The 12,961-nt window shown below is 38.5% G+C and overlaps 1 protein-coding gene across 4 annotated transcripts in view; it reads left to right on the top strand.

Annotated features, from left to right (window-relative positions):
• CERT1 (ceramide transporter 1) overlaps nt 1-12,961 on the top strand; it is a 76,378-nt gene that overhangs the window by 18,461 nt on the left and 44,956 nt on the right. For 3 of the 4 annotated variants that reach the window (XM_075137105.1, XM_075137106.1, XM_075137104.1), the window contains exon 3: nt 6,174-6,290. The exons of the other annotated variant lie outside the window; for it this stretch is intronic. In XM_075137105.1, coding sequence (XP_074993206.1) covers nt 6,174-6,290 — 117 coding nt within the window. The remainder of the gene's footprint in view (nt 1-6,173; nt 6,291-12,961) is intronic. 4 annotated transcript variants of the gene reach the window in all.

Below are 12,961 nucleotides of genomic sequence, written 5' to 3'. Positions count from 1 at the left end.
CCTTAAGAGAATTTTGTGAAACCTAATTACGTAAACCAAAATGCATTGCTTTACAAAATGCCTTTTCTAAAGCAATGATTCCTTACAATTTTGCAATAGTTTTATTAGAGGGAATAAAACAGGTAGTACTTAATATTTGCCTTCATTGTAAAATTACCTTTTTATGAATATACTTCTCTTACAAGATTTTACGGCGGTGGTAACTCCGTCCACAGAAAAGTAAATAATGCGGTGTTCTAGCAGAATGAATGAGAATTAGCATTAGAGGTTTTGGGAATCTGGCTTAAATATGACTGGAATTTAGAATTCAAGAATTGTATTCAGCAGCTGAACAGGTTTTCACATTTAGCCTTGGGCAAAATGTGCAGCTATACTAAATTTTTCTTAATCTTGTATGAAAAAAAAAGACTTATTGGCATCACAAAAAAAACAACTAAAAACTGCAATGTCAAAGCTTCAGAGATAAATAGCTTTGTACTACTTAATTAGGTAAGTACAATGCTTGTCTTCACTCAGTTAATATATGTTATTATAGTGTATAACACTGGTGTATTTGTGAAGTGCATTTATCTTCATAGCAGTATATGGTATTGTTTTGTTAATAACTGCGAAGTGGTGGAGCTAGGCTAGATAATGGCCTCTGTTGCATTTATGCTAGTGACATTTGTGTCTGAGAGAGAACTAAAGAATGGTGGTTCTCGTTTTCTGTAGGTCTCTATTAATTTGTCTTGTATTCTAGTGCCCTGCTCGGTATTTTCTTATTTCAAAATTTTGAAGGTTTTTCATAAGTTAACCTTAGATAAGTTTTAGTTCTGCAATGGGAATAGAAACACAAGCACACTTTAATAGGTGATGTGCAGACTTGAGTTGGAACCCAGCTTTCCTCTGTAGGGAAAAGAAGAAATACCATTCAGAGTAGTGAGAGAACAAGCAAAAGTTTCTATGTTCAAGTTGGTTGGGTTTTTTTCCCCATGCAGTACTCTTGAAGGTTATGAAGTATATAAAAACACTTAAGCTTCTGTGTGTCATTTGCCTTAAGCACTTGAACCAATATTGTTCAGGCAGATACTGCTCTGAAGCTTGTTTCATTAATGCCTCAGGCTTGAGAGCTGTATAGCAGGAAGGATTTTGTGGCAATGCAGTCAGCTATGACTCATGAGACCTGAGCTGGCTATGGACTTCCTCAGTAACTGTAGCCAAGTAAATGTTTCTTCATGTAAATTGTTCTTGCTTGTATAAAATGTAAGAGCTAGTATAGGTTGGTTTTATACAGAAAGATCTGGGACGCTTGAATACTTGCTTTTATTTCAGCAGGATTCTCTCTGCCTCGGAAGAAAGCTTAGGAGGCGTACAGAAAGACTGTTTAGGGGTGCTGGAGGCCTATTTCTTGCAGCATATTCTTGATGGAATTATGATTTAGCTGTTTGTCTGGGTTTTTTTAAATGCTGGCTCTGGAAGGAGCCCTTAGTACACACACAGGCTGCCTCTGCCGCAGACTCTTAAAGTCTGCTCAACTCTCCTTTGAAAGTGCTGTAAAGGTTTTCAGGTGCTCCCATTCACAGTGTCATGTCAATCTGGGCTTTGTTGCCTGGTGCCCTTTCAGTCTACTTATGTATGCTGTTTGAGGCTGCTGTGGGGTGGAGGTGTTAGGAAAAAGGAGCTGATGTTCTCCAACCTGCTTTATGTCCTGAGGGTAGATAGTGAACTCCTGTTTGCTTCCTGCTTCCCTGCATGACTAAAACATTCCTCTTTCTTGCCTTATCTTGGTTGTGAAAGGGCAGTAGGATGTATCCTGGCCTCAGCACAGGTCCTTAGCTTGTTATAGATAAAAATCCCTATTTATGCTCCAACGTCTTGTCAGGCAGCTAAGAACTGTACCATTTTATAATCGCTTCTGAGCATAAGGAGGAAAGTAAACACTAGGCTAGAAACAGTGAAGCTCAGAAAAATGAGATCTAAATGAAATGAGTAGAGATCTACAGGAAGAAAGTGAAGGGAAGAGAAATGGAAAAACTTCCAGCAACTGTAAGGAGAGGCTCAAACTAGTTTCAGGAGGGTGTTAGAAGAATAAAAGACAGACCTGAGAAGTTGTGAATAACACTTCGTGGCCTCTGCTAGGTGTAGCTATAGAAAACAATAAAAGCAGTTATACCAAGAGGGAAACCAAGGAGGTTTGTCCATAGCTCAGTGGGGAGAAGAATGTAACAGATGATACCAAAAAGTTACATACTGAAGTCTACGAAGTTATCAAAGAAGATGAAAGGTGAACGCATTCCTGGTTAAGAAAAGGGTTAATCAACAACTTGATTTGTTCTGTGTTAAGAAAAGAACAGGTCACATGTAATTCAGGTGTTTTATTTGCTCTTGGTAAAATGCATATTAGAGAACTCGTGTTTCATGTTCAGTTAATACAGGGTTCTTGTGGTGGAGTCTTTCTTTTAAAAAAAAAAAAGCAGAGGAAAGGGGGGGAAAATAATGGGTCTGATTTCAGTTGCCAAAAATATGGAAAATAGGCAATTAATGAGTACTATAAGATGGTAAATAGGTAACATGCATCTGTCGAGCAAATCATGTATCACCTGCCTAACTTCTTTTGAAGCAGTATTTAGCCTTGTTAGTGGATATTTCTTTTTTTTAAGCAACTTGTCTAACAGGACCACCTGATCAGCTGGCTTTTTTGTGACATGGAACTGCACAGTGAGATGAGTATAACCCTAGACCTGATTTTCAGACGGCCTAGTCTCTAACTGTAGGTGATGCAGAAGTGTGCATGAAGTGATTGGCCCAAAAAAGTGTTTAAAGTTTTAGCTAGACCTCAAGGAAAACATTTCTCTTCCCTGTCTTGGCAATGAGGCATGGATTTTTGAATACATTGAAAGTTGCTGTGCAGAGAAGGAGAATACATTTGAAAAGGGCAGAAAGGTGATGGTTTTAAATCACATTAGATGATGTTTAGGTTAGAGATGGAGGGACAGAAAAAGCAAGGATGGTTGTACATTGGAGTAAGTTGTGTATGGAAGTGTGGGATCAGTAGTACTGCAGGCTTTTCAGTTGAATTTTGTCAAGTCTTTCTATCTGCGTAGCATGTCATTGCTTTTAATTCCTCCCAAAGGGCTTCAGAGAGAGAGATTGAGGAGGGGAATGCTGTCACAGCAAGAAAAACTTTGATAGCTAATTCTTGTACGCCTGCTTTTTGGGTGATTTTTTGGGGAGAGTCTTCCATTGTTGTAGATGCACGTCCCCCACCACATGGCTAAAGGAGGGACTGGCAGATGGGTGGCTGGGAACAGGCATGTAAGCCTGACACATTGATGTGGCAGGTTTGCTACCCTAAAGCAGATAAACATCTTTCTCATATACAGAAATAATAATGCAGCAAATGCAGTTTGAGGAAGCAGGGTCTGGACTAGAAGATTTAATGTCCTCTATTGGGTTTGCATGGCAGTGTTTTGGTAGTGGGGGGGCTGCAGAGGTGGCTTCTGTGAGAAGATGCCAAAGTTGCCCCCATATCTGATGCAGTCAGTTCTGTCTGGCTCCAAGATGGACCCGCTGGTGGCCAAAGCTGAGCTGATCAGCGATGATGGTAATGCCTCTGTGATAACATATTTAAGAAAGGGTAAAAACTGCTGCGCAACAGCACCTGGGAGAGAGGAGTGAGAATATGTGAAGTAAACAACTCTGCAGACACCATGGTCAGTGAAGGAGGGGGAGGGGGTGCTCCAGGTGCTGGAGCAGAGATTCCCCTGCAGCTTGTGCTGAAGACCATGGTGAATCAGGTTGTCCTCCTGCAGCCCATGGAGGTCCACGGTGGAGCAGGTACCCACTCTGGAGCCCGTGGAGGAACCCACACCAGGGCAGGTGGATGTGCCTGAAGGAGGCTGTGACCCCATGGAGAGCCTGTGCTGGAGCAGGCTCCTGGCAGGACCTGTGACCCTGTGGAGAGAGGAACCCACACTGGAGCAGGTTTGCTGGCAGGACTTGTGACCCTGTGGGGGACCCATGCTGGAGCAGTCTGTTCCTGAAGGACTGCACTCTCTTGAAAGGACCCATGCTGGAGCAGTTCATGAAGAACTGTAGCCCGTGGGAAGAACTCACGTTGGAGAAGTTCGTGGAGAACTGTTCCCCTGGGAGGGACCCCACACTGGAGCATTCTGTTCCTGAAGGACTGCACTCCATGGAAGGGACCCATGGTGGAGCAGTTTGTGAAGAACTGCAGGCTGTGGGAAGGACCCATGTTGGAAAAGTTCTTGGAGGTCTGTCTCCCATGGGAGGGACCCCATGCTGGAGCAGGGGAAGAGCATGAGGAGGAAGGAGCGGCAGAGACAACATGTGATGGACTGACTGCAACCCCCATTCCCTGTCCCCCTGCACTACTTGAGTGGAGGAGGTAGTGAAATCAGGAGTGAAGTTGAGCTCAGGAAGAAGGGAGGGGTGGGGGGAAGGTGTTTTAGGATTTGTTCTTATTTCTCATTATCCTACTCTGATTTAGATTGGCAATAAATTAAATTAACTTCCCTGAGTTGAGTCTGGGGAAGTAATTGGTGAGTGATCTCTCCCTGTCCTTTATCTTGACCCACGAGCCTTTCTTCACAATTCCTCTCCCCGGTCCGGTTGAGCAGGGAGAGTGATAGAGCGGCTTGGCGGGCATCTGACATCCAGCCAAGGTCAACCCACCACATGTCTCTTCTTACATCCCTATGTTCTGTGGCTCGGTGAAGGCAAAGCAGTGTATAGAACCAGTTTTGAAAGTTGTTTGAATTGAATTAAGTTGAGATGATCAGGTATTAAGTAATTAGTAGCTGCAGTTGATTGACTGGATTGTCAGTTTTGTCAGTTGCTGGGTTTTTTTCTGTGGAAAGTTTAAATGTCTTTAAATTGAACTTGGGTTCTGATCCTTGACCAAATATTTGAGGCTTTTAAAAGAAAAAATGTTGAAGCTTCTGTACTTTTATTAAATTCTTCCTAGCTCATTTTTTATTTGGTAGCTTGGCTTCTGTTGTGCTTTTTTTCCTCCTTAGTATATTTAAACAAGAAAGATTGTGTATTATTTGTAAGTAGCCCCTGATTTCCAGATCCTTTGAAAATAATTCTCACTGACACTGGACTGTTGTGCATGACAACAAATGAGACTTGCTTCTACGTTTTCTTTTGTGGAGTGTTTCATGAGCGATCCACAGTGCTGCAAGATGAATGTATTCACAGAGCGGTTCTTACATTGTAAGGGGTATTACTAATGTGTAGACTTGTCTTTAGCATCTGGAATCAATATTTGTGGTCCTTATCACCATGTTCCAGTATTTAAAGGGTGGCTACAAAGAAGGTGGAGACTCGCTTTTTAAAGGAGTCACATGGAAAAGACGAGGGGTAATGGGTACAAATTACTCCTGGGGAGATTCCAGTTGGACATGAGGAAAACTTTTTGCAATGAGAACAATCAGCCGTTAGAATAATCTCCCCAGGGAAGTGGTGGATTCCCCAACATTGGACACTTTTAAGATTCGGCTGGACGGGGTGCTTGGCCATCTTGTCTAGACTGTGCTTTTGCCAAGAAAGGTTGGACCAGATACCAGAGTAATGATGCTGGAAAGGATTGCATGTTGCTCCCAATTATCTGACAACCCTGTCTTACATGGTGAAAATAGTTGATGCAGAGGGTGCCACAGCATCCTTTAGTTCCTGCTCTTCCTTGTAATTTTGCTATAGTCTGCTTTTATGGTTCTACCCTGGTGCTTTTTGCTACAATGTATATATTCCTTCCATCTAAAATCCATACTGATAGCAATAACCTTAATTATTTTTTTTCCTGCTTTGAAAATAAAAAAAAATATATAGGTGTGTTTTCCTGGCTGTGTCCAGTAGTTACTTTGCTAAAGGATTTGTTTTGAAGTATGAAGTTTTGGTCAATGTTTGTGTGGAAGCTTTTTGTGACAATTTTATTTAATAAGAATATATTAAACAGGCTTTTCTATTTCAGAAGACTGGCACTTCTCATTATGAGAGTGTATGCTCATTATTTGAGACAGCTACATAAAACAGAATTTAGAATCTAGGATGAATTCAAGACAATATAGACCAGGTTTTCGAATTAGTGTTTTAGAGTGTCAAAATACTCTGAGAGGTATTGTTGAACATGTTGCTAATTTCAGCTACTCTTACCCTCTTTTCTGTCACAGCCTCATGACTTTGACGAATGCAGATTTGATATTAGCGTAAACGATAGTGTTTGGTACCTCCGAGCTCAGGACCCAGACCACAGACAACAGTGGGTAGATGCAATAGAACAACACAAGGTATGGTTTTTTTTTCTGATTTCCTTTCTCACTCCCTCATTAGATCTGGTGGTGCTTGCGGAGAATTATAAGCTTCCCTGTACAGTCATTAAAGTACTCAAAGTATTTATGACAGGTAAAAGCTGCAAGATTGAAGCTGTGTGTTAAACATGTTTCAAGGGAATTGATTTGCTTATTCTTCGTAGATAAGAGTTTAGAGAACTGGGAGCTAACAACTGTGAACCTTTCTTGAGCTCTAGCTTGAAAAAGAAAAAGCTTGCATTATGTTTGAGTGACTTAGTAATTGTTTTGTCCGTTCTCTCCCATGATTATTGAATTGTTTCTTACCTGTCGTAGTTGTTAAACTTGTTCCTCTTAGAGTCAATTCTCCTAGGTTATCATTCTGGTTTTAAGCTCCTCTCTTTCATCATTTGGCTGTTTTACTGTATCTGATTACTGGCTTTCGTCTACTTGTCTCTTAAGGCCTTAGTCTTCATCAGCATTTTCGTTCAGCTTTCCTGATCTATCCTGTACATCCTTCAATGAACTCAGTTATTTTCTTTTTATCTATAGAGCTTGAAGGTCAGGTATTTTTGAAGTACATAGCACGCAAAACATCCATTATATTTTCAGGTACAAGATAGGCACTGCCCCAAGGTGTTGAGTTTAACTACAATACCTAGCACAATGCAGCTTCTGCATCTGGGTTATACAGGTGTTACAGGCATACAAATTAAAATAGATATTTAAGTAGGTACATATTTTTACCTTGAGCTTCTTGAAATACTGCTTATATAAGTACTATTTGTAATTAGGAGGTTTCACCTTTTATTGGGCAATCCTTACAATAAGCGGTACATGCTCTTAAATTTGAAGTGCTGCCTTTTGATAATAGTTCTCTAAAAAAAAAATCATCTCAGTGTATTAGTCCATTTATAGTGTGGCATTTTGCCTTCACTTTGATACAGAGGTAACATTAAAATATTCAAAATTAAGTTGCAAAACTAGGCGTCTAGTGGAAGAGATACAAAATTAACCATGGAATATTCTTGAGGAAAAAAAATACTGCAATTTGTTACTGTTGCAATACCCAAGAGAAATGTCTCAAGAGGATACACTGACCAAGTTTCTGCATTACACATCCATAATGCCATCTGGCATTTCAAAAACTGGTTTACAGTCATGGGGGTCTTTAGGTATGGGGTTGTGGGGATATGGAACTTGATAACCCTGGGCTAAAATTCAGACTAGGTTTGGTGAATGATTTAGCTAGTGAAATGCAGAGCTTAACGTGAAGTCTGGATAAGCAGTAATGTGGGCTGGATCATTGCATGCTACCATGCAGGAATGAATGAGGGAAAAAAACCCAAATCCTGTCTTCAACTCTGCTCTGCACAACTCCAAAGGGAAGTCTTTTTCATCCTGTTCTTTTCCCTCTTCCAAGGCTGTCCTTAACTGTTGCTGAATTCTGAGCTGACAATTTTACAGAACCACCTTTTTGTAATATGAAAGTATTGAGTGGTAATAGTTTAGAGTTTGTCATTATATGTGTAAGTTTGGAATTGTGTTTCAGTGTCACCAAAAAAAATATCTTGTTTTTATAAACACTGAGTTTTCTTCTCCTACTTTACTGCCCAGCTGCTATCATGAGGTATCTGCTTGCTTTTCTTTTTCTGTCTGGTATTACTGGTAAACTTAAGTCATCTTATTTAACCTCATTTTCAGATCGTTAATGATTATTGAGGAGCATGAGTTCTAGCTTCCAAAAGTGATCTTCCTTTATGAAGAAGCCTGATTAATTATGCAGTCTTTCCACTTTTTTTTAAAAAAAGGCTTATTTTAATATTGATTTCAGCTTGGACAGTTTAAACTTCCATGCTTTGCAAGAATTTAGTGGTTCTTTTAAGAAAAAAAGGAAGATAATGAATTGTATCAGATCTCTGTCTTCACATTTAAAGGAGTGGAATGAGAGGTTTCTTGGGTAATTCCACTACCCAATTTTTTCAGTATTTACTTAGAGTTAGTATCAGGATAGGGGTAACGAGTGTTTTTTTCATTATTTTATTGAAGTTATCTTTCTGTTCATTTCTAAAAGAGAGTGAGTCGTGTTCTGGAATGTTATATAAACTGAAGAAAAGTGTGTCTACAAGTAGGAAGTGGAAATAAAATTCTTTCAGTATATGCTGAACTGACAAGAAATAGTTCAGTTTGCATCTTGCAGTCCTAATGTAATAACACTGGACTTGACTGTTCCAAATCCAATGGCTTTTTCAGTATGTGTAGTTTGCAGTTTCATGGCTATTTGACATTTTTGAGTTTCTTGCATACTCCTTTTTACTCTCTAGTGTTTACAGTATTCAAGACAAATAGCAGTTGTTTTCATTCTTAAATGGAGAGGGAAATATTATGGCACCTCACTTCTAAATAAACCATCAAACCATTTAATATATTAAAGCAATACATTATTTAAAAGCATTCTCTTTGTAGTATGCAACTAAATATCATGATCAAGACAAGGCAAGGAAAACAGCAAAAGGTAATGCAATCTTGTAACAATAGCTTGGACTCAAGTTAAAAGTATGTAATTAAATCTCAGAAAATCATGAGTTACTAGCATTTTTTTCCAGTGCCATATTCTGTTATCTTCATAATACAGTAGCAGCTTCGTGTGATGAATGTTGTAGATGTGGAGATGTATCTGTTCCTACTAACTGTTACTACCAAAATACATAGGAATCTTATTACCAGAAGCCTTGGAAAAGTGCTGTGTGGACATAAATAGGTGTTTGATGTAATTAAACATAAAACAGAAATGTCCGAATTCAGTTTTCACTTTGGTTATCATTAATGTTTCTTAAAGAACGTGTCTCCAAATGTCTTGTTTCTCTGTTTTCCAAATTGAGTGGTTAGTGCTATATCCTATGATTTATATACAACTTCGTAGGAAAAATGTACTGGAAAAATATACTGCTGCTTAGTAACATTGCTAGGATCTGAAAAATAGATTTTCTTGGAATCTGGAAGTTAATCCCATTTTTCATTTGAATTTGTATGAACAACACTTCAGTGATCCTTAGTTTTAAGTAACTTTTCACCCATCCTTTTATTTTCTTCAGCTCTTGTGGAAGTTTTATATATAAACACTTGATTGAGAGTAGGAGAAGGTGGGCTTTTGTGAGGCAAAATATCCCATTTTAATGAAAAGTTCAGATTTTTGTCTGCTTACTCTGAAATTTTCTGAAGGAACTTTGCTGGTCAGGTTACCAAAACTCAAGCAAATGTTCCTTGACAAACTTGTTACCTTTCTGTTTTTGTTTGAGAACTGGGTTCTTGAACTGACACATAATTATTTGAATAAAATTGAAAGAGGAGATTGTTTCCTTTACTAAGCAGTCATTTTGATAACTTGAGTCTACTGCTATGTAAAGTACTTTTTTTGTTTGTTTTTAAAACTCTTTGTTACTTACTGAGTGGGTAGGTAGTTCTGGTAGGCTGCTTAAGCTGTTTGCTAACAAAAGTATGTTTGTGAGACTTAGTAGCATGTCACAAGGTTGTTTAGAGTATGAAAGATGGACTGAAACTTTGTGACTGTGTTTCATTGTGTTCTGAACAGAGAAAATACTGACTTAAAATGCATTCTATATTAAATTTGAGTATGAGCAGACAGAAAAACTTTCTGCTTAGCAACACCAATGAGTAGCTGGTGGCCGAGAAATGTAAAACATCTAATGTTAAAGCATAACTGTTAGAATTTGCTGCTCTTTTTTTTGATCATTGCATTAGCCTTTTCTTGTATTGAGGTTCCTGAATGCGTACTAGATTAAAAGTTTCAAGTACAGCTTCTAAAATGCTTATTAATCTCCCTGAACTAGAGGAGGGAAAAGTCTAAAACAGTGATAAAACCATCAGTGAGGCGAATGAGGAAGTAGCTCATGTGTAACCAGGAGTCTTTTCTTCTACTTAAATGTTTCATTAAATGTACTGAGCAGATATTTATCTGTAAAATACCTGGTTGTAAGGGTGTGTATCATTAGGAAGCTTCTCTCTTCTCCTACCCTAAGAGATAGTCAGGTCTAGGATGGCTGATCACCTTTTCTTAGATGGATCTAATGGGAATGTGTATTGCTGAAGAACTCAAGACCAGACTAGGTTTCCACATTTCTCCAGAGTAAAAACATTGATGCATGAGCACCAAGGTATTGATGCTTTTGAAAAGTTGCTCTCTTCTTAAATAAGTTGCTCTCTTCTGTAAGCTGAAGGACTGACTCCAGGTCTCCACCGTGGTTTGAAAGTGGACTATGGAATTTCTAACCTAAGATTAGAGAAACCGGCTTAAGTGTTGTTAGTTCTGTGCTGTGAGGAAAATGCCTGGGTTTACCTGTAGAGAACATGGACTCCTGCAGCATGTAACTTCTAACAAATAAAATGAATGTGTGCTGTATGAATAAATAAGATTTACTTTTTCACTGAAGTGGAAAGTGTTTCTTTACACATATTAAACTTATCCAGAGTTTTCATTCTTTACCCTCTGCTCTGGCAGATGTGATATGTTAACTTACAAACTTGCATTACTTCCCAAAGGTGTAGATGAGGGGAGTGGATTGCTGTTTGCTGTGAGAACCACCTAGATAGTTAAACTTATTTTGAGCAAATCAACTTGAACTCCTGAGATCCAGATAATGAATTCTTGTAATGTTAATCTAACACCTGAGTTGAAAACTTGCTGAGAATTTGTTTAGAAATGAATGTTTCATGAGAAACTCTGCATTAGCTGAGGTTTGTTCCATTTTGTTCCATCTTAGTTTTAATTTTTTCCACGCAGATTCTGCATGTGTTCATTATTGACTTTGTGACTCTTCAGCAAAATAAATGGACAGTATTTTAAGTCTTGGATTTCCAAAATCTTGTGTTTATCAAACTGAAATACTGTTTTAAATCTTGCTCACTTCTTACAGTACCTGTCTTCAGTGTGTCAAACTGTAAAAGGTCATTCTCCAGAGGGATATCTAGATGTCCAACAAGTTTGGCATGTAAGGAGTAGGTGGTTCCCTTTTTCATTTTGAAGGGATGACATACAAGGTGTCCCTATCTAGAGCAGGAGGCATGAATTTCGAAGTCTGACTGTGAAAGGCATCAACTGGCTACCTTGAAGGAGTGACTACTTCATTGTTTTTACTGTTGATTAAACACTGGGAGAGGAGGAGTCAGCTACTAGAACAGGATTATACAGAAACATTGGGAAGAGTAAAATTTACAAAATGTCTCTTTTCTAGCAGTTTTTTCCCCCCAAATAGCTTGGGGGGAGGGGGCGTGGCAGCCTCAGGAGTCAAAGATTGTTTCGCTTCTAAGTAATTCTAGTTTTGTGAAATTCTTAATATACTACAACTTGTTTTTTAAATTACCAGTTGTCAAACTCAGTAAGACGCTTCACATCCCAGGTTTTTGCATTGTGTAAGTACAGATCTAGTTAGGATGGTGAAAAACCAAAAAGCTGGATTTGGCAGGCTGGTAAAGTCAAATTTAGGCATAAGTATTAAAACAGTTGATTCACTTCCTTTATTAAACACTGATACATTTCCAAACAAGTAAACTAGAATTGGGATGTTTAGTTTTGAGACGATTATTTTCTGAATGTGGATCCTGGTTCATAGATTAATTTAGAAAACCGCAGAGCAAACTTTAAACAGCAGTTTTGATTGCAGTTAATAAGGCCACTTTAGAATACTGTTGTGGGAAAAAAACAAACACCATTGTCAGCTTGAAATTTTCACAAAATGCTTGTTAACCACATAAAATGTGGTTCTTTTTTTCCACATAACCTAAAAAAAGTTAACAGTTACCTTGTGCACATTATTAAGAATTAAGAGTCACCCTTAAGATCATCTGCATGTTGTGTTTTCTCTTGTCAATGTACTATTCTAAAGGAGTTAATGAATGTGCTGTTAGGCATTGAAATATATTACTACTAGCAGTAATTGTGTTGTTGAAGCAGAAGAGGCAGGAAGGTAGGTGTCTGAGGGGTAGAGGTGGGCTTTTGCTTGTCTAACACAAGCGCAACACCACACAAAAGCAAAACTCCCAATGGCTAAAAACAGAGCACCATAGCGTTGTATGCTTGAGAAGCATCTTGAATATAACAAAATGACCTACAGAGTAATCTTAAAGGAGCCCCCGCAAACTTTCTGGTTGTTCCAGTTCTAAAAGGTTGAGTTAGTGTCAGATTGCTTAAATCTGTTGGTAATACAAATCAGCTTCTGGGTAAACAATATGAAGGACATCAGGTAAAATACTGAAGTACAATATTAAAGTATTTCTTAAAATTAAACTTGGCCTTCTGTCTTTGTGTTATTTCTCTTATCAACTCAAGTATAAGCAGTTATGCAGGAGTAACTTTTTTCAAACTCAGAGGAAACCTTAAATTTCAGTTCCGACTTTATGTAAGCACCTGGAGTATCTCAGTTCCCTGTGTTTTGTTCTGTAATTGGAATGCTTCACCTTCAGACTGCGACCCAAGTGCATCTACCCATTCCTTCAACCTAGTAGCTGCCTTAAAGTATTGTTAATGTGAAATTTCTTAAGTCAAGCTTTTGTTTGAATACTGTATGTAAATATTGATCTATGAGTTAGCTGTGCTAAGAAAACATTGAAAAATGCTAATGGAGGTAACTTTCTCATACTACTATTTTATTAGC

This window comes from Calonectris borealis, chromosome Z, assembly GCF_964195595.1.
Source record: "Calonectris borealis chromosome Z, bCalBor7.hap1.2, whole genome shotgun sequence".
Classification (NCBI taxonomy): domain Eukaryota; kingdom Metazoa; phylum Chordata; class Aves; order Procellariiformes; family Procellariidae; genus Calonectris; species Calonectris borealis.
Note: the sequence above shows the minus strand (reverse complement) of the source record. Positions and strands in the feature narration are given on the sequence as shown.